General features: G+C 31.1%; 1 protein-coding gene across 3 annotated transcripts; it reads left to right on the forward strand.

Annotated features, from left to right (window-relative positions):
• The first annotated feature begins 6,329 nt into the window (after window positions 1-6,329).
• Window positions 6,330-20,308, forward strand: LOC124826503 (histone-lysine N-methyltransferase SUVR5). 3 transcript variants are annotated; one of them, XM_047299336.2, is made up of 12 exons: window positions 6,330-6,531; window positions 9,682-10,202; window positions 10,467-10,769; window positions 11,044-11,154; window positions 12,422-12,532; window positions 14,288-17,080; window positions 17,325-17,486; window positions 17,896-18,012; window positions 18,094-18,197; window positions 18,282-18,419; window positions 19,018-19,105; window positions 19,528-20,308. In XM_047299336.2, the coding sequence occupies exons 2-12, from the start codon at window positions 9,756-9,758 to the stop codon at window positions 19,633-19,635; spliced, it is 4,482 nt and encodes a 1,493-aa protein (XP_047155292.1). In that variant the 5' UTR covers window positions 6,330-6,531; window positions 9,682-9,755; the 3' UTR covers window positions 19,636-20,308. The 3 variants fall into 3 exon arrangements, with proteins under 3 accessions (XP_047155292.1, XP_047155299.1, XP_087957216.1); XM_047299343.2 differs by lacking the exon at window positions 6,330-6,531 and adding an exon at window positions 6,589-6,829; XM_088101090.1 differs by lacking the exon at window positions 6,330-6,531 and adding an exon at window positions 6,848-9,458.
• Window positions 20,309-22,919: the final 2,611 nt, after the last annotated feature.

Below are 22,919 nucleotides of genomic sequence, written 5' to 3' on the forward strand. Positions count from 1 at the left end.
CATTAACATTATTAGGCTCGTGTAACACTAAAATATAGAAATACACCATGTTTCAAGTTTGTACCCCCCAATCATTTTGTAAACACCACTGCTCTTATATCATGAAGATACCCCCAATATTTTTATATTTTATTTTTTAATTTTTAAATAATTATTTAAAAATATATATTTAAAATATAAAATTAGATAAAATATTATTTTTTAAGTATAATTCAAATCAAACAATTAAATAAAATATTAATACAAATAAACTTATATTTTCAAAAAATAAATTCAAATAAGTTGGTCAAATATAAATTTCAAAATATTAATATTTCAAAGTAGCTTTAATTTTATATGTCTAAATAAAAAATAAAAATATATGAAATTAAATTTTAAACTATTATATCATGATTAATATTTCTTTATTAGTAATTATTCTTTTATTAATAATTCTATTTTGATTACTTGAAATTCAAATAAAACTCAGTAATTTAAAATTCAGTAGTAAATTTTAACAGATAGAGGATATCGCAGATAATATTATAGCAAGAGTAATTAAATATTTATATTCATTATCTACCGATATTTACGAATGATTTATTCACAAATATTTTATCTACGTGAGTACAAAATATTGAAGTGAAGAGATGTTGCTGCCGCGGCCGCCGTTGGATGCAGGGAAAGGAAAGAAGGGAGAGTTAAAGGTCAATTTATCAAGTCTATGGGGTGCAGCAAGAAAAAAGGAAGGTGCATGCTGGTAACTCGCATTGTTTAGCCCAAAGCCTCAAAGCACAGGGTTACTCCCTACACCACCCCCACATTGTTCCGTGCACCACCACATTTTTTTTAAATTTCAAAACTATCCTTTATATTTTAAAATATCTTACACCCCACCTCTTTTCTTAAACGATGTAGCGAGATCGAGATCTGTTGAATTTTTTTTTACCTTTTAGTTTTTTAATTTATTGTATTTTAAATTAATATATAAATATTATTTAATTTTTTTAAAATTATTAATTAATTATTTATAAACTTATTTTATTTTATTTAATAAAATAATTATTATTAATTTAATTTATATATTATTATTTAAATAATAATTAAAATACTTTTTAAAAGTTTATTAAAACGGATGTTACATCCGTGAACGAATGTAGTGTCATCCGTTGAAGTTTGTTTTCTTTTTTATTTAGTTTTAAGTTTTTTAATTTATTTATTTTAAATTAATATATAAATATTATTTAATTTTTTTAAAATTATTTTTTAATTATTTATAAATTAATTTTATTTTATTTAATAAAATAATTATTATTAATTTCATTTATATATTATTATTTAAATAATAATTAAAATACTTTTTAAAAATTTATTAAAACGGATGTGTCACATCGTTAAAGATGTGGCGACATCCGTTTGAAGTTTGTTTTTTTCTCTTTTTAGTTTTTAGTTTTTTAATTTATTTATTTTAAATTAATATATAAATATTATTTAATTTTTTAAAATTATTACTTAATTATTTATAAATTAATTTTATTTTATTTAATAAAATAATTATTATTAATTTAATTTATGTATTATTGTTTAAATAATAATTAAAATATTTTTTAAAAGTTTATTAAAACGAATATGTCATATCCGTTAAAGTTTGTTTCTTTTTTCTTTTTAGTTTTTAATTTTTTAATTTATTGTATTTTAATTTAATATATAAATATTATTTAATATTTTAAAAGTATTATTTAATTATTTATGATTTAATTTTATTTTATTTAATAAAATAATAATAATTAATTTAATTTATGTATTATTATTTAAATAATAATTAAAATATTTTAAAAAAAATTATTAAACGGATGTGCCACATCCGTTGAAGTTTTTTTTTAAATGAAAACAATAAAATAAAATATAAAATATGTAAACGGATGTCAACATCCGTTCATGGATGTCAACTTTCGTTAAAGACGAAAGAGATGTCAACATTTTTTTAGTTTTGCAAAATTCATTCAACTAGTTCACTAATCTACTGAAGGAATCTCAATCTCAGAACAATAGACAGTTTTTAAATTAAATTCGTTTAGTGAATTATAATTCTTCTAACGAAATTACTTTGATAAAAGAAAGAAGTTATATCATATGGAGTATGACTAATTTTTAAGTTATACACACTTATTTCCTTAAATATCATTCTTCGAGTCTAAACTTATATTCAATATTGCACAAATAGTTAGCCATTATATATCTTAAACTGATGTAATGGATGATCTTTGGTTGTGCGTTTATTCATTAATGTTGTTCATTATATATTTAAGTAAATATTTAGTTCAACCTTGCATTGTTTTTTGTGCTTATGTTATATTGTTATAATCATGTTTTAAGTCAACATACATTTTAAAAAGGGGAAGGAGTATATATATAAGAAATAGTTGATATAATTTTTTTTCTCATTTAAACCGTTTGAATGAGATCTAAACACTTAAGCAAATTTTTTTCAATATAAGAAATAGTTGATATAATTTTTCTTCTCATTTAAACCACAGTTGATTTTTCAAGTGAACAATTACATCACTCGCATGTTTAGGTGTTTAAGGAAGAAAATAATTAGTCAAATTTCAATTCCTTAATATTTGTATATTGTTTCAGTGATTTATTTGAATATTATATATATGTGAATATATAAACAATAAGAAAAATAATTTTCAACAGGGTTATAGTTCCAAAGTTTCACCTCAAGTCATTTATGTATTCATTATATTACGATACAACAGTCCATACAGTTTCAATTTTTGCATGTTTATGAAAACATGTTAATCAAATTCAAAACATGTATAAAATGATAATAAAAAAACTCAACCCTACACAATTTATACATACCATACCGTCCTCACAATATTCGATTCACATTAAAAATATAATTTATGTTACATCAATATTTACAAGTAACTAGCACCAATTAACATTAAGACAAGTAATCATTCACATTCTTAGTATCTATATTATAATTAATAATAAAATATAATTAGTTATTATATATGCTTATGTTAATCATTGTACTATGTACTCGCTTCTTTACTCTCATAATCTAACTTAATATAAGGTTATATTATCTTATATGAAAATACCTTGTATTTTATTTCTTTAATATCATAATTTAACTCAAAATAAGGTTAGATTATCTTATTGCTAAAGAATAAAATGGGCCGAGGGTGCTTTAAGAAGTCAAACTTAATACACCACATCATTAGCGGCTTAAGCTAATAAATTTTCGTATTTTTATCAAATAATCACAATGTGAACATAAGAAAAAATAAAATCAAAAGAAAATGAAATAAACTTACTATAAAAAAATGTTGTTGTTAATTAACCCTAACTCGTGGCTTTAATAAAAGAAAATGGATATACTGTCACTCGAACACTTAAAGAGAAATTTGACTTTACAGAGAAATTGTGGTTTATAAAAATGAAAAATGAATATATTTTAGTTTTTATGTGTAACCTTTTAAACTTAAAACACATGTTTCCTTTTTTTTACAGTGAACAAGGGTAGAAAAAATAGAATATATAAGGACTCAAGATAATATGAGCAAAAAATAAAATAAACGAAGGAAAGTGAGAAAATAATGTTAATGAAAAAGAAACAATATAAAAATATAAGTGGTCTTGTTTTCTAATTTTAGGATTTATTGTAGTTGTCAACTTAATTGTTGATTGTTTGATTAAAGTTAAATTAAATTTCAAGTCCTATAAAATTGTATATTTTTAGTTAAATCTTTATTAATTTTCTTTTGCCAATTGGACAATTAAAATTTTTATAATTTTTAATTGAGTTTATATATATTTTTTCATGACGTAATTGTTATATTCTTTTTCGCATGTTATCCAACTAATAAAAAAATGAAAAATTTAAATAATAACGCTCTTTGAATATTAATAGACATACAATATTTATTAAAAATATTTAAATTTATGAGAAAATTAAAATTTAATTAAATAATTTATTAGTTAATTAATATTAAGGAAATAAATTAAATAATGTGTGAAGAGAATGAGTTACAGAAGCAAGACTTAAAATTAGGTTTTAGATTGATGGACCTTTAACAAGTCACACAATATCTTCCATCCTGTGCAAAGCCGCAACCTCTCTTTTTTTCTTCTTCTCATTATTCAACTTTTGTTCTCACCTTTTTCTTTTTTTTTCTTTGTTTGTTTCTGCATTCTCTCCTTTCTCAGTGTTTCTTCCAATTCCATTTTTCACAAGAGATTTAATCCTCCAGTAAGCACAAACAAAAACAAACTGAAGAATTTCAGTTTCAGTAAGTTATTTTTATGACGTTCTGCTTATGATTGCATGTCACATGGTTATGAACTAGAAGAAAATTTAAATTAAAACTTAAGTTTGATCCTTTGAGTTATTAATTACAATTAGGGTTTTTGTCATTTTAAGGATGTTGATTTTCATCTTGGTCAAGAGATCAATTTTGCAGAACACATAGCCGACGGAACATTGAGGTAAGAACAATAAATGAATCTCTCCCTGTTTTTGATCTTTTCTTAATTATATAATAATGCTTTTTTTTATTCACTTAATATATATAAATTGCATGACATATAGAAACATAGAAACATAGACTATCTATCACTGGCGTATAGAAAAAAAAAGTCACTCACTGCATCAGATAAAAAAAAATAAAAAAGTTAAAACATAGACGATCTTATATATGAATATTAACAAATTTAAATATTTACCAATAAACATATTCAATGTAGTTTATTTTCAATTCAGTTTCTTTAAAATACGGATTTTATATTTATAGAAAATTTTAAATATTTGAATGATAACTGTTTATATTAATAATTAATGATCACATAATAAAAAAATTAATGTTACTATAGACGTGTTTATATATATTTGTAATTTTTAGGACATGCTTTTTAGTTTAATAGGTATGCATCGTGAGTATAACTTTTGTACAATGCTGATAATTATTAAAACGAAGTTTAAATATTGTAAAAAAATTACGCAATTACTGTATATACTACTTTTTTTATGTTTAAAATCTTATTTTAAAAAAATTATGACCCGTTACTCTTTAAATTTATTTCAATTTTTTCTCTCAAATAAAAATGAATTTTAATAATAAATTTTAAATTTGATATTTATTGTCTTTTACAATATTAGATTTAAGATTTATACAAGGATTTTTAATTCATTATTTCATTTATTTAGTGTAAAAAAGTTAATTTAATTCATCTTGATGTATAAAATATATGGTAAATTCACAACATTTAAATTTATCCTGTGTAGTTAATAAATTTTAACTCACTATATTATAAAAAGAAATAAGTGAAATACGATTATAACAAATTAATTGTGAATATTTAAAAAAATCAAACAATGTTATACTCACATTTTTAGTATGTACTTTAATACTTTAAATGTTTTATAAAAAAACAATAACTATGATCAGAATTAATTATCTATATTTTATATTATCATTATTTATGTTTAAGTATAATTTATATATATATATATATATATATATATATATATATATATATAATATTTGCCGATAAATATATACAGAATGATGTGGAAGTGGTCCACTGATCCATCGCGAGTGGATGCCCTCAACTAACAAAAATAAATGTAACGCAGATACACAATACGACACCGTTTCATTTGCGGTGGCATTGTTAGAGACAAAGTCAAAGTACGTTCTATTTTTTATTTTTTATCTTTTGCAAATTGCATCGTTTGGGCGTGACCTTTCTCTCTAACCGAAAACTCAGGCAATCACTGTTCGCATCTCGATGCCCACCATGCCAATCTTACCCTTCCGCATTCGAATCTTATTTTTGATTTTTCCCTTATAATTAATAATGCTTTTAGGGAAAAGGATAGATATGGAAATTAAAAAATAAAATTATAAGTTTTTGAAATAATAAAATATAAAAACAGAAGTTTCTTTAGAAGGTAGAAAAATAAAATTGGAGTATGAAGATGAAGAGACGTGAGTGGTACACGCTCGCGTGAGCGTTGGATGCAGAAAGAAGGCTCATAAAACCCTTTAACCAACCCAGTCCCTATCCCTATTCCTGTTCCTATTTCAATTCCATATAGGACCCAATTTTGTGTAACCCCACACTGAAATGTCTATTTTCTCCTATTTTCCAAAATTTTTGGGTATTTAAAAAATGAATATTAAAAAAGATTTTGGTTGTGATTTAATTTGGGCACGGGGAGCTGACCTGACCTGACCCCATCTGGTCTTTGTTGGAATGTCTAAAACCTAGAGGCGCACTTGGTATATAGAAATATATATAATTATGAAATATGCATAGCATCTATCTATTCTATCTATGAATCACTAAGCAGTAGGCCGAGTGAGTGTGGGAGGCATCGATTAGGGAAAAAGGGGCACAACATTTTTCACATAAAAAAACGAAAGCCATTTTCACCCACCCATCATCCAACCACCACCACCTCTCTAATAGACCCAGCAAAATACTGACCCTGACCTTCGTGCGTAAACTTCCCCCACTCTTATTTTTAAGGTACATTACCACTACCCCTTTTTCCTACCTTCATTTTTATTTTCTCAATTTTCGCTTAGCCAATGTTATTTCTATTCTTTTTAATGTCACATATTTTCCAGTCAATTTGGTTATGGTGTCTGACCTAGCTCATCATCCCTTATATGCATATATTTTGTGTCTACCTTTATATTATATACCAAAAAAAATTATAAAATTTCTCTATAGGTAACAGAAAAATACGTACTAGTAATGGCAGCAGGCAAGATCTTAACCCTTTTCGTTCAACGTTTTAAGCAGCCCCTCTATTTAGTCGAGGGTATAATTGATTCATGCCCGGTTTTTCTTTTACGATTCTGCACATCTTATTCGTTCTTGAGGCATGCACATACATTACATGCTCGTCATCTTAATAGAGTATAGACTATGGATTTTGATTAGGGTTTATCATCATGTTACTAGCGTGCCCACAATAATAATGCAGGGATTTAGGCCAATTTCACTATTGGGTTTTCGTCATTAAGGGTTTTGGTGCCGAATGTGATTTCATAAAGATCTTGACCTTAATCGGGTTTTGTGCCTGTTAATCCTGAGAACTTTAAAAGCTTTGTTCGCACAATTTTTTTTTTTTGCTGGTGCGATTTACATTTGTGATCATTTCATTCCTACCCTAACCGGTGGAATAAAATTTTAACAGTAAAATAAAATTTTGGGTGGGGTTTAAGGGTTGAGCTTGGAGAGATGAACTCAGATATAAATGATGTTAGGCATAGCTCTCTGCTTTGATTATCGTAAATGGCATCACAAAATCCCTCTCTTTGCTTAGATTTGTTTTGGGAATCTTACTTTCCTTCAGCTTGAAATTCCATTAAGGAAGAATTAATTTCTTTAATGCTGATAAAGTACGAATCTATCTGAACTCAACATATTAACTTGGAATCATGCATTATTTTTGCAGTGCGAGTATTAATTCAAATTTTCTTAAGAAATAATTCGCTAAGGAGTTAGTTGTCTTTTCAAAATTCCTTCATAAATAATGCCAATTTTTTAAATGATGCTTAACTTATTAAATCCTGTTATTTATGAGACGATTTTTGTCATTGGGGGGCTTAATCAGGAAATTGTGGATTCTCCTTCTAGTTTACATTGAACAGATTGAAGCAGGGGTTGGATATGCCGAACCAGAAAGTTGGATCGCCAACCCCTACAACCCGAGAGTTGGGGAGGGTAGTGGACCATATTATGTTATTTACACAGAGTTTATGCTGTTATTCTTATTATGATTCATTGCATTTAAGTTTTTTTGGATGATGATAAAAACTTATTTTTGAACCATTCTGCATAATGTAATGTGTAACTGATTTTAACTTGTTCACTTTTTATTTTATGAACTCGTTAATGCCATTGCCTTATGAAGTCATAGAAAGAATCCATAAACAAAAATTTTAATTGATGAACTAATAAATTTTAAATGTACGTGCTACTAGTTACTTTACATTAAACTCCGTCAAGAAATTTAAATATTCTTGAATGATATTTAATTGAATATTTGAATTAAATGCTGACCAAATTGAGATGCATGTATTAAGCTCGACTTTTAAGTATTTGTGCTTCATATTTTTAACATTAATGAATTTCTTAAAAATTAATTATTAACAATTAAAAATGCTATGACTATGAGATGTTTTATTTTCTAGAGTGTAACGATGTTTTCGTTAAAAATGTTATTCATGGTCGAGTATGTATTTAGTCATGGTTCACTATGCAAGGTGTTGTCTCAGTTCTGTGTCTGAGAATAGTTTACAGTTATATTAGATGCGCTATTTACTTTATCTATTGACTGATTTGTCTTGAGGTCATGCTCTTTTGTTAATGGTTATTCAGGAATACAATGAAGTGCCTTAATTTTCTTTTGAATTTCAAATAATCATGCTACTCTTTGCTAGAATTAGGGATATTAAGAATAGACACTTATGCACATACATGAGCACTGGATATTCAATTCCTTAATGCACTATTAGGACTACAAAATTTGATTCTTCTTCAAACCTACGAATCTTTTTGGGATAGTGTTAAACATGCATTATTGGTAAGGTCATTATGTCCCTGATTTTAGTATGGACTGCAATGGAGTAGCAAGACTATCATGGAGGTAAATGGCATTTTAATTAACCTCTAGAAATATGTCAATAGGTGAAACTAATAATTACGGATTTAATATAATTCTTGTTGAAGTTAAAGAGAATGGGCGGTACTACCAAAATTCTAATTCCTATGAAAACTAAATGCGTTCTTGCCAAGGTAATCATGGTTCTTGTCTCCCTGATTCTTCTATGTTGTAGCAAGGTTATTTGAACTTTGATAGGAAATGAGGCATTTTGATTTATGCTCTGCTGAATAGATCTCAGAAACATATTAACATCCAGATTCCAGACATATACCTGTCAATAGGTTAAATGAATAGTTGAGTCTGATAAATAAGCATTAACATTCTAGTCTGCAGTCAACATTTTCCTTGAAATGGTTATACTAACACAGATTGAATGCTTCATTGCTTCCAATTTATTAATGTAAGAATTTAAGAGGGAAACTTGATATGGTAATTCTTTTTTTTTTTTTGCTCTATCATGTTTATATCTCATTATTTGTATTTTGAAATCATTGAAACTCCTAAAATGGATCTACATAAACTCTTACTGTTTGTTAACTACTTTCTGTTTCTTGGAACTTTTGACTAATCCAGATGAGTTTTAGTTTTGTTTTCTTCTTGTCAAAAGGACATATATGGTGTTTTTATAAATTCTACAACCTATTGTCTGAACACATAAATTTTCTGTAATATCCTTCAAGGTGTGAGGGCGCTCCTTGGTGCAACTAAGATTTCTGTATTCTCAGAAGTAGAGTCTAGTTGTTGAAAGTAGTACCATTTTCTGTGCGTGCAGTGCGGGGTAAGGTTATGTACTTCTATAGATCTTAGATAACAAAGTGGTGGGAGCTTTGTGATTGAGCTACCTTTTGCTTTTTGATTCTTTTTATTTTTTTAAATTTGACCTGCTTCTGCCATGAAGTTTCTATATAATTTATTCCTCTTATTTTGAACTTTTTTTGTAAATTTCCATGGCTAAAACTTCATTGTCTGACATTTTCACTGAATCTTCTTTACTTTAACAGAGTGGTGAGGTACAGAGTCATCAGGCATAGCATGCAAATTATCTTATACAAAACTCTACCTTGGAAATAGTCTCATGGAAGTGCTTTGTTCTGGTGTTCAATATGCTGGGGAATCTGATTGCACTCAGCAGAGTTCGGGAACTGCTTTTGTATATCAAGAAGAAACTAATTGTGCAGAAAGTGGTGGGCAAGACAAACTGGTAGCTGCTCGGCTGAATGAATCATCACATAAAATGCAGGGACCTCAAATAGAAAGGCAAGGTGGTTTGTCAACTAATTCAGATTGCCAATGCAATGGAGCTTCATGTTGTGACTGTCAACTGGATGATCAAAATGAATATTGTGGTTTCCATGATTTTGAAGAAGACATTATGAATGAACCTTGTTTAACATCTGACAACTCTATCTCTGTTGTTGATACAATTGAAAGTGAATCACCAAACAACAGTCGGGAAGGAGACTTGTCATGTTCTGAACCCAAGTGGCTTGAGGGGGATAGATCAGTGGCATTGTGGGTCAAGGTAAGCATAATTCTTTTCTGATGAATGATATGATTATTTCTATGTTTAAGAAACTATTAATTCACTACTCTAACTGATCTTGAATGCTTGATCATGAGAAATTATTCATGAATATCTTTGGTCACATTGTGTATCTGTCTGAAACCTCCTCAATCGTGTTCCATAATTCTTTTAGAAAATTGTAGGATTTACACTCTGTTAAAAGATGGAAAATGAGAAATGCAAGCCTTGCTGATTACTTTGTGACTTCTCTATCTTTTTTAGTGGAGGGGGAAGTGGCAGGCTGGTATCCGGTGTGCAAGGGCTGACTGGCCCTTATCAACGTTGAAAGCAAAACCAACACATGAAAGAAAGAAATACTTTGTTATATTCTTTCCACACACAAGGATTTATTCTTGGGCAGACATGCTGCTCGTTAGATCAATTAATGAGTTTCCCCATCCCATTGCATATAAGACTCATCAGGTGGGACTCAAAATGGTTAAAGACTTAACTGTTGCACGGCGGTTTATTATGCGAAAGCTAGTTGTTGGCATGCTGAACATGGTCGACCAGTTTCCTTTTAATGTATGGATGATGGTGACATTATTTCCTTTTTTCCGCTCCTTTTCTTGCAGTCTCTGTTTTTTTTCTCTCTCTCTCTCTCTTATATATATATATATATATATATGTATATATCTATATATATATATATATATGTATATATCTATATATATATATGTATATATCTATATATGTATATATCTATATATATATATATATATATAGATATATACACATACAAACACATATATACATATTCATTCACTTTTTAACTGGAGGTTTGTTTCAATGCATACAGGCTTTGACAGAAACTGCTCGTGATATGAAGGTCTGGAAGGAGTTTGCCATGGAGGCTTCTCGTTGTAATGGTTATTCTGATTTTGGGAGAATGCTTCTAAAGCTGCATAGTGTAAATTCCAATTCTTGTTGATAGTTTTTGGAGTAGGCTTGAACTTTATGACTGCTCAGTGCTTGTTTTATTAAATTACAGTTGTTAAGTATAGTTGTATGTGTAGATGTTAACACAACCCGGCAATCAATACTGTTTTCTGATCCTAGGCATTGTTTTGCTAAAACTGTAAGGATTTGTATAATTACTAGGAAACTTAAATTTCTAAAATTTGTTGTCATAATGTTTGAACTCCCTCTAGCTATCTTTCTCTGTTGGTTTTATACACCGAGTGTCAGAATAAACAAAAAATTGCGTGTAAGATATTTCAACTAGCATGATCAAGTGATAATATGCTTTGCAATAAGTTTGCCCATTATTATATATTTAAAGTCTATTAAAAAGTGAAAATTGGTCATATTTTGATCTTGAACTTTATGCACAAAAAAATCAGTGTTGAACATTAATTGATAGGGTTGCAATGCATTGAAAGATGATTTAGTGGTTAAGATTTGGAGATATGTTGGACATTGAAAGAATGAGAACCAAACATTAATCATTCTTATGCTTATCTTTGGCATGTGAAGTTTAGGGTTTCGTATCTGCTTTATTCATTCTGTATTTGTTAAAAATATTTTGTACATGGATAGGTCTCTTATTCTCTTATTCCGTATTGTTTCTGCAAGCTTCTGATTATTTTTCTCAGATAGTAATGGTTCTTTTTATGGCATGTTAGAGGATACTGGACCATTTCTCTCCTCTCCTTTCTATGACATGCTGCATGTGTGTAATACGTTAGTATCATGTCGTACAAACCAGTCATGAATTCATTTCTACATTGCTTGGTATATCATGTATTTCATTATATCATCATGGAATAAGGAACATTTTAATTTTTTTGCCCCTGTTCTTATACTGCCTTTTCTTACTCTCTCTCCCTCTCTCTCTCTCTTTCTCTCTCCTCAATAAAGTACATTATCCATTATTCTTTTTCCATTTTATGATTTCATATTGTGTACTTGGCTTAGCATATTTACCTGTAATTGACAATTTTATCAAGTAAATTAATATTAGATTGGACTGATGGCTGCATTAGCAATACTTTTGAAGTTGAATGCTAATAATTATAGATCTCTTTGTATAGTCTCTGCAATTTATGTCGGTTTATTGCTGTAAAGTTTTGTAAGTCCTAATTCATGGATGCAACAATGGTTGCTTCCATGAATTATTGTCTATTATTTTCTTGTGTGACCAATGAAGTTCAATGCATTTTTTTTTTTGCTTACAGAGCATACTGCAGCACCATATAAATGTTGACTGGTTACGGCACTCTTATACCTCTTGGACTGAAAGATGTCAGAGTGCAAATAGTGCTGACTCAGTGGAGCTACTGAAGGAGGTATTTTGTGATTCTGACTACCGATTCATATACTAGAATCCAGAAAGATGGATTATGTTCTTACTGCATTATCACTGTTGCAACTGGCATACTTTTGCTCATAAAAGATGACACGAATAAAAAAGAATAGAATACTGCAATGCATATAATTTCCAAGTAGCTAAAGGATGTCTCAGGACTTTTTGCTCACTTTTTATCTTACTTCCTTTCTTTCATTAAGGGCATCGGATTAAATGACATTAAGGCTCAGCTGCTTGATCTGTCTATAACCCATGTAATCAATGGAATAAGCAGAATTTGATCTAAAATGTTGTTGACATCATGAATTTATTAGTATTTTGACCTTCTCTTGTTGCTATCATAAACCAAAGTGAATATAGTGGAATTTAGACCTCTTACTATCGTTGAGTAATAGGATATGGTCGTGTTTAAGAGAGAAACATTTTTTCTTATCAAATAAGGACCCACCATGATTGGTTATAGTGTATGTCCAACCACCTATATCTAGCTTCTAACTTGTAACAAACAAAGAAAAGAAATTAATCTCTTCATCCTAACGAACCCAATAGACTATGCCCTATAAAAAAAGTGATTAGATGATGACAAATACAACTTTGATAATGTTATGCTCTTTTGGTTTCAATAGAACTTTATAAAATATATTTACACTCCTTCAGATTATCTGCCATTTTACAAAATGAGTTTTGTTTGATTTTATCTCTTTGAATAGAAGCCGAAAAAGAATAAATATTTTATTCCAATTTTATCCTACCCTTTTGTTATCTACTAGAAGGAATGAGAGTGAAGATTAATGAAGTGATAATGTTATGTGGGGTATTTCGATAGAGGTTAATTTTGTTAGATACAGATATATTTTCCTCCAGTTAGGATTATTTAAGAATTTTCTCAATAAGTATAACCTTGAATGATAAATATCATGAAATAGAGGTAGTATCATGTTAGCAAAAATATGTAAAGAAGGCGTAGGATTTGAAGGGAGTGAAGTAGTAGTTTGTTTCATTTAGTAGTAGAAAACCAAACGATTAGAAAAAGAACCTGGATTAGTACAAAGAGTGACTTGTCATTTAGTGATATCTGATATGTACTGACCCAGTGATTGCATATTGTCAATGTTCCTGTATGAATTCATTAAGAACCGGCAACATTTGTGTGCCTAGTACAGTTAAGAACCACTTAGGATTACTTCTGCATCATAGCTACTAGTCACGCAATTTTCAGCACTTATTGCAAAGGCTTGTTTCCTATAGTTTGACTTTCTATTCTAGCTTATTAATAAGATCATTGAAATAATCATAAAATGCTTTGTCATAACTTAGTAGAGACAAATGCAAAATGGCCAAAAAAACAAAGGGAGGTTCACCTAACGGATAAAAGAGAATGCTGGTTCATCACTCCGCGATTTTAGAAAGAAATAGAACAATTAATTGATTCTTTTATCATTCTTTTAATGTCTTTGATTACATTTCTTCAGTTTTTAAAATATTTAATGCTGTTTCATGTTCCTTATCTTTGGAATAATACTATCTGCATGTATACTTTGTCAGTAACCAAAATATATCTGGACATATAACTACAGTAAAAATAGATCCATGTAGTTTTGTTACTGTAAAAATATATACCTTGTCAGTAACCAAATTTTGATTACAAGCAACAATTAATGCTCATGCCCTAAACGGTTGCCAAATCTTTTTAGCTCAATATGTTTGATTGATTTTATACCTTATTCTTTTTCAGGAATTGTTTGATTCTATTTTGTGGAATGGGATCAATACTCTCCCTGATGCACCAGTGCAATCATCATTAAGTTCTGAATGGAAAACCTGGAAGCATGATGTAATGAAATGGTTTATGACACCACCTTCCTTATCGATCAGCAAAGACACACAGCAACAGAGTTATGATGATCTGTTCCAAGCAAACATTCAGGTTTGTAGAAAAAGGGCCAAGCTTGAAGTTCGTCGTGCAGATACACATGCTTCACAAGTGGAAATCAAGGCTCAAACTGTTGCTCTTCAGGCTGACCCTGGCTTCTTTAAGAATCAGGGCATATTGAGCACATTAGCAGATGAGTCTTGCAAACAGGAAGGTGTTAGGGAGATGTCTATGGCAGCTGATTCACCTGGTCAATTGGTCGATAAATGGAATGGAATTGTAGTTGAGAATACTGATTCCCATTTTTTGCATACCAAAGAATTAACACCTTCAAAGGAAATGACTGTTGCGAAATCTGTAGAATTTGGTAGTAAGAATCGACAATGTATAGCTTATATTGAAGCAAAGGGAAGACAGTGTGTGAGATGGGCAAATGACGGTGATGTGTACTGTTGTGTACATTTATCTTCCCGATTTTTGGAGAGCTCAACGAAATCTGAAAAACCTGTTCCACTTGATACTCCTATGTGTGAAGGTACTACTGTTCTGGGTACTAGATGTAAGCATCGTGCCCTACCTGGCTCTTTATTCTGTAAGAAACACCGGCCACATGCTGAAACAGAGCAGATCTCAAATATACCGCAGAATAGACTAAAGAGAAAACATGAAGAAAATTATACTGGTTCAGAGGGCATTCTCTCGAGAGAATTGGTATTAGTCAATGTTGAAAGTCCACTGCAAATGGATCCAGTGTCATCCATTGGTGGTGATTCCCTACATGGAGAAAACAACTCTAATGAGAAGCCCATTCATTCTGAACATGATCATAATGCAATGGAGTCACTGCAGTGTATAGGTTCCCCTCCCTATGATAAGATGAATCCTTGCACGGAAGGTCCTAAACGGTATTGCTTGTATTGCGAAAGTCACCTCCCTAGTTGGCTTAAGCGTGCAAGAAATGGCAAGAGTAGAATAGTATCAAAAGAAGTGTTCACAGAACTTTTGAGGGACTGCAACTCATGGGAGCAAAAGGTACATCTGCATAAAGCATGTGAACTTTTTTACAGGCTTCTTAAAAGCATTTTGTCATTAAGAAACCCTGTTCCTAAGGATGTCCAATTTCAGTGGGCTCTGACTGAAGCTTCTAAAGATTCTAGTGTAGGAGAGTTTTTTAAAAAATTAGTTCACAGTGAAAAGGCCAGAATCAAATCATTATGGGGATTCAATGATGACATGGATATATCTTCTGTTATGGAAGAACCTCCTCTCTTGCCATCCACAAACGATGATTACTATGATAAGGAAAATGCCATTAAGTGTAAGCTATGCTCTGCAGAATTTCCTGATGACCAAGAGCTTGGTAACCATTGGATGGACAGTCATAAAAAGGAGGCGCAGTGGCTATTTAGAGGCTATGCATGTGCAATTTGTCTGGATTCATTTACTAACAAGAAACTGTTGGAAACACATGTTCAGGAGAGACACCATGTGCAATTTGTTGAACAATGCATGCTTCTCCAATGCATCCCTTGTGGGAGTCATTTTGGAAATACCGAACAATTATGGCAGCATGTTTTATCAGTTCATCCTGTTGATTTTAAACCATCAAAAGCTCCTGAGCAGCAAACTTTATCTACTGGTGAAGATTCTCCAGTAAAACGTGATCAGGGTAATTCAGCCCCTTTGGAGAATAATTCTGAGAATACAGGTGGTTTTCGGAAATTTGTTTGCAGGTTTTGCGGGTTGAAATTTGATTTACTACCTGACCTAGGTCGACATCACCAAGCTGCTCATATGGGGCCTAATCTGGCCAGCAGTCGCCCTGCAAAGAGAGGAGTTCGATATTATGCTTACAGATTAAAATCTGGCAGACTTAGCCGCCCCAGATTTAAAAAAAGTTTGGCAGCAGCATCATACAGGCTTAGAAATAAGGCTAATGCTAATTTAAAGCGAAGCATTCAGGAAACAAATTCACATGGCACAGGGGGAATAATAGTACAACCTCATGTTACTGAAACAACAAACATTGGTAGATTGGCTGAACATCAATGCTCAGCTGTTTCAAAGATTTTGTTTTCAGAGATTCAGAAGACGAAACCTCGTCCAAACCATTTTGATATTTTATCAATTGCTCGCTCTGCTTGCTGCAAAGTTAGTCTTGTAGCGTCATTGGAGGAGAAATATGGAATTCTTCCTGAAAAGCTCTATTTGAAGGCAGCAAAACTTTGCAGTGAGCATAATATTTTGGTAAGTTGGCATCAGGACGGTTTTATTTGTCCTAGTGGTTGTAATGTATCAAAGGCTCAAGTTTTGCTCTCTCCTTTAGAGTCTCTTCCTAATAGTTCTGTAATGTCCAAAGCTGGGAATTCATCTGATCCTACAAGTGACGAGTGGGAGGTGGATGAATTTCACTGCATCATCAATTCACGTACTTTAAAGTTAGGTTCACTGCAAAAAGCTGTGGTCTTGTGTGATGACATTAGCTTTGGGAAGGAATCAATTCCAGTGATTTGTGTTGTAGATCAAGAACTTGTGCATTCTCTTCATATCAATAATGGCTGTAATGGACAAAATATAAACCCTTCTAGGCCTTGGGAGAGCTTTACCTATGTTACAAAGCCAATGCTCGATCAATCCCTCATTCTTGATTCAGAGGTAGTTAACTGAGACTTAATTTGTTCTTTGATCAAATCCTAACAAAGAGGGATAATGAATCTAAAATAGATCATATGCTAGTAAGTTTTTGTAAAATCCTTTTACTTGTAAAAGCTATCCAGAGTGTGACTTGGCTTACATAATGCCTTTTCTCTCTTTTAGAATTTAAGAAATAAATAGCTTACATTACCCCTTTTCTTTTAATTGATTTATAATATTCTTTAGCTTATCTGTTTATTGGCAGAGTCTGCAACTGGGATGTGCCTGTCCATACACCACCTGCAGTCCTGAAACATGTGATCATGTTTACCTTTTTGGCAATGACTATGATGATGCAAAAGACATATTTGGGAAACCAATGCGTGGCAGGTTCCCATATGATGAGAATGGTCGAATAATCCTGGAGGTAATTTATTTTCATTTATTAAACTGTTCTATATTAAATCTGAAAGAATTACTTTTGCATCTGTTATGCTTTACATAGTGATGATATATCTAGCAATTGCTAAAATACTGAATAATTTTATCCCTTTCATTATTTCTTGAATGGTTATGTTTTCTAATAGTATTATGCCTACTTTTACTGTGTTGACTTAGCTCTACTAGCAATACCATGATGTATGATCTTTCCTTATTTTTGAGAATTACGTACATGATATTTTTAACCATCGTTATTACATGATTTTGCCTCAGTTCCCTTCATAGATCATTGGCATATACAGAAAATTTCTGCCTTTTATTTATTTTCTATTTCTATTATTTATTAACAATTTTCATTTTGTTCCATTATCGGGATTGTCCTAAAACAACTGCAGGAAGGTTATCTTGTCTACGAGTGTAATCACATGTGCAGATGCAATAAATCCTGTCCAAATAGAGTATTGCAGAATGGTGTACGAGTCAAATTGGAAGTCTTTAAAACAGAGAAAAAGGTTACTCTTTTTTTATTAACCCAAACACTTCTCAAATCACAAGTCTTGCTACATTGACTTTTATGAGGCTGTGATTTTTAGGGATGGGCAGTAAGGGCTGGTGAAGCTATTCTACGTGGCACATTTGTGTGTGAATATATTGGAGAAGTTTTAGATGTGAAAGAGGCACATGATAGGCGTAGAAGGTTTACCTTTTTTCAAGATATATTCTCTTTTAAATTAGTTGATGTTCCCAAACTTTATACTGACTCGGTCTATATCAACACCAGTTATGGCACAGAGCATTGCAGTTATTTCTACGACATTGATGCTCGTGTTAATGATATGAGCAGATTGATTGAAGGAGAGGCTCAGTATGTAATTGATGCCACTAAATTTGGAAATGTTTCAAGATTCATCAATCATAGGTAAACATTTTTCTTCTTAACATTCTCTTTGACATGGTTTTGCTAGCAAAATGGTTCATTAATGGATTCTTTTTTGCTATACTAGCTGGTTTCAAATGGCAGCCGGTAAACTTTTATGATTTCCTTCCAATGAATTTTCTTCAATCTAACTTGAATTACTTAACAGAAATTGATCTTGAATTAGTTTTTGGCGAGAAATGTTGCTTATTTCACTGTACATGAATCCATGCTACTTGCTATTATTTATTATGCTCTTAATGTGCTGTTAAGAATGTCCTGGATAGTCACTTTGTCATCAATATCATCATAATATTATGATGACTGTATTTCTGCTCCTTACAAATAGATGCATTGTAGGGGGACTAGTGCTCTTTTTGGCTAGTTGCTTTTAACATGGTGCTATTTGGACCCACGTTATTTCCTGGCAACAATTAACCACAGTAATGCACTAAAAATTTAAATATCATTTTTTTTATCAATGATGATTTTGTTTAATTCAACAAAAGCCTAAACTTTTTGTGATTAGTAACTATACTACATTCTGATTTTTATGTACGTTATGTTGGTTTTCTCTTACAATTTGTTGTTGTTGTTGTAGTTGCACCCCAAATCTGGTCAATCACCAAGTTCTTGTAGAGAGCATGGATTCTGAACGTGCACATATCGGTTTTTATGCAAATCGGGATGTAAGTACTCTCCTATGTTGGACTATTTCCTTTAAAAGAATCCAATGTTTATGATGCTTTAACAATTTCTACTTGCAAATTCTTTTCTTGATTTGGTATGTTATAGAAACATAATATGTGAAGATACTGTATCATAGATACTGAAGGTCACATCTCTAATAAAACGTTACCCTGCTTTACTAATGAAAAGTAAAGGCCGGCTTATTGACAAACATGTTACAAGAAATTTGCTTTCTGTATCCCAGTTGACGTGTGAATAATGGTATTCGTGGATATAATGAACATTGCACAACAATCCAAAGTTTGGTCCCTTGTTTGTGAAGGACATTCAGTCGTGCATGTTATCTTGTGAACAGTGGACACACTTTTAGTAGCTTCTTTTGTATGCAATGGCTTACGTCTCGCTTTGTTCTTTTTGACAGATTGCTTTAGGTGAAGAGCTAACATATGACTATCAGTACGAGCATGTGCTTAGTGAAGGATCTCCTTGTCTTTGCGAATCCTTGAAGTGTAGGGGGCGCCTTTATTAGAACCTGAATCTGTGCATTATTACAACAATATTTTTAGATTGTCAATTTGGCAGACAAATTATATGCTCAACATAAAAGATTCCAATTTGGAACGGCCCAACCCGAAAGTATTAATTTGATTTGACGTCTTCCAACATATGAGGAAAAATCAATCACCTGGGGCAGGCAACTTGTGAGGAATCATCTATAATTTACTCTGGCCGTCTCTGGTAATTTGACAGGATTCAAGTGATTTTTGCATTGATTGCAATGTACAATCGTTCTGTATCCCCTCTGGAAGAGTAGGCATGTTTTTGAAGCTTAGTGCACAATTGTTCCGTTTTCTCTTGCTTTATTTTCCAACATTTCACTCTAGTGCCTGATCTCATGAAATAATTTGGCAATTCCTCATTCCTTTTCTCCCTTCCTCACCCTTCCGCCATCACCAAGAAAGGAAACCCCCAAAAGAAGTTCAGCGGAAAAAAAATGTCTGTGGTCAAAGCTCTGGATTGGCAATTGCTATTTTCTCCATTTTTATGACATGGTTCTTAATTTCTTTAGCAGTTTCAGGATTGTAAATATTTTAGCGTTTTAACTTATTCTCTTTTCCTTTTCATTGCTAAGTAACTTATTCATAGAAATAGATTCCTTGTAATTTGTGTCATTTAAATATAAATGTCTTATTTGATATGAATTTAACTATTGATCTAATTTATTTGTCTACAAATTAAAAACAAAAATTTCAGTCAGTTTCAAAAGTTCTTACAAAATTAAAACTATAATCATTTTTACTTTATAATAGATGGAATACCTTTTATAGCCTGAACGCCTGACTAAACCAGCATGTGCTTAATTATAAGTCTAATGTAAACGTTATAACTTAATTCATATTATTGATAAATAAAGTGGAGAGTCTGCTAAATCAAATCTATTTATTTCCCATCTTACATTTTAGATAATTCAAATTATTTACATTAAAATTTATAATACTAATATTATTCATACACTGGTGTTTGTATTTGTACTTTTATATCAGTTTACATTATATTAGAATTATTGGTTAAAGTTTGTTTTAACAATTTATTTATTTTATTGATTGACAAATGTAAATAGTTAGTAGAGAGATTGAACTCACAATCTTTCCTACCTTCTTTTTCAAATTTTTTAAACTAACTTTATAACTTCTAAATGTGAGTGTAGGAGAGTTGAATCCGAAGTCTTGTTAAAAGAATTGTGTTAAAAAGTCTTATATTAAAATTCAAATTTTTTAAGTCAGTATTATTGTTTAAGTCAGAGTTATGTAGTTAAGTTAGATTTAAAAATTTATTTCTTTAATATTTTATTATACTTTTAGAATAAATCTAACAATAATATAAATATAAGCCCTTAATCACCAATGTAAAGTTTATATGTTCATAACATGACAGCCAAATTATTATGTGCACTAAAATGTAGGGAGTTTTGACTTATGATTAACATATTAAAATCAGTTTTTCCTTGCGGTGACAATATTTAAGGGGGAATGTGTTTTTAGCAAAAATGGTGGTTCTATATGTAACATCACGGAATTTACATTTAATTGCTTCTAGTTTTCTCCCTTCCAGGTTACAACTGTCTCTTGGATTCGGTCCATTATTCTGCTATATCATACGCCAAGTCTTGGATGACAACATTGAAATACAAAAGTAACATATATGTCAGCCACCCATAGACCAATTATGCCAATCTTTCTGTTCTGTTTGGATGAGCTGATGCAGTTAGTGAGATTAATGATGAAAGGCACGTGAAGTTGTGAAAAGCAAAAACACCAATCCATGCAGCTTAGAAAAAAGTTACTAACACCAAGAAGAAGAGGGAGAAACCGATATATCTTATCAGTATGAGGGTCACTCGACTGAACAGAGGCTTTGTGCGCCAAATGGGAAGGCCATTAATGGGGACAGAAACTGAATAACCATGTGATTCATTCTGCCATTATCTAGTCCTTGACAGTGAGAAGCAACATGACCGAAGCATAAACTATAATATTCAACTGCTACTGAAACAAATAAATGATGACTGTATTCTCTCAACATAACTAAAATACAGTATTATACTTCAACCAGAGATGTATTTAACGTCAGTGTTTCATGACATGTCCATATAAGAAAAAATATTCACATAAATGAGTTAACAGTGACATCAATATTTATAAGTTAAAACTTATGTCACATATATAAATCTCTCCCGGATGAACTTCATCATGTATGGATCCTGCAGTCCAAAAATGAATAGCAACCTGTGCAGTTTGGATCTAGTGGCCTTCATCAACACCACACAATTATTTATATTGTTTTTACAAAAAAGCTTACTACTTTAAGGGTGAAGATCCAAAGAGTTTTAAAAGCAATTGTAGAGGATGAGAATCCTCCAAAATGGACACACAAGAGGTCAGGATTAGGGACCCCATGGACCTCTTGTTCACAGACAAAATTGAGAGATTGCAGGCAACAGTGCATACCAAAGCCAAACCAATATGTCGGTCACTCACTCTTCTTTCACTCATTCATGTACTAAAAAAAATGATAACCTTCAACCAATAGCTTGTCTCCTAAGGCCTAAGCTCAATGTTTCACCAGTTGTTTCTCTTGGTAGAGAGCTTACATAAATTATCACGATTGATGAATGGCCTAGATTCTCACCTGTCTTTGTTGGACATATTTTAATCACAATATACATGATTAATGGTATCCCCTAATTAGCTACTGTGTTATGGTTTGGTACTAATAATTGGTTAGGTGCATAGGACATAGTTAACTGTGATCTCTACAAAGAAAAGGGATGTTATTAGGATGAAAAGTTTAGAGCACATGGCAGAAGGTTCATTAGTAACATCAAAATTTGGGAGCAGTGAATCTTGGTGGGCCAAAAAGACAACAATTCCAGGGCAGCAGAGGCCACTTATCATGTGATTGGAATTTCTGATTCCTGATGACGAAAACACGTTTCTATCTTTCTATCTTTCTATCTTCTCTTGTTTTAGCAGTTTGATGGAAGCGCTGCAAATCTCTATGATTGCACTGAAGTCACGGCACACACAGCTATGCCTAATTGCATCAATGAGAAATTGCTACAGCTGTGAATTTCTCACTTTTTCCCCAAAAGTAAACAGCATCTTCACAATGAAATGTTTCACCCTGCACCAGTATGGCAAAATTTCAAATCAACACACTTTCTATCATACCTTCAATTATGTCAATAATGCTTTTGGATAAACTCTAAAATTGAATTTAATATCATATCAGATAAAAATAAAATAACAAAAT

The sequence above is a fragment of the Vigna umbellata genome, chromosome 10 (assembly GCF_029865625.1).
Source record: "Vigna umbellata cultivar VRB3 chromosome 10, Vumbellata_1.0, whole genome shotgun sequence".
Classification (NCBI taxonomy): domain Eukaryota; kingdom Viridiplantae; phylum Streptophyta; class Magnoliopsida; order Fabales; family Fabaceae; genus Vigna; species Vigna umbellata.

Coding starts and splice junctions, on each gene's coding strand:
- LOC124826503 (XM_047299336.2), top strand. CDS start 9,756: ATGGAAGTGCTTTGTTCTGGTGTTCAATATGCTGGGGAATCTGATTGC. Junction 17,487..17,895: donor ATGGTCGAATAATCCTGGAG/GTAATTTATTTT, acceptor AAACAACTGCAG/GAAGGTTATCTTGTCTACGA. Junction 18,013..18,093: donor TCTTTAAAACAGAGAAAAAG/GTTACTCTTTTT, acceptor TGTGATTTTTAG/GGATGGGCAGTAAGGGCTGG.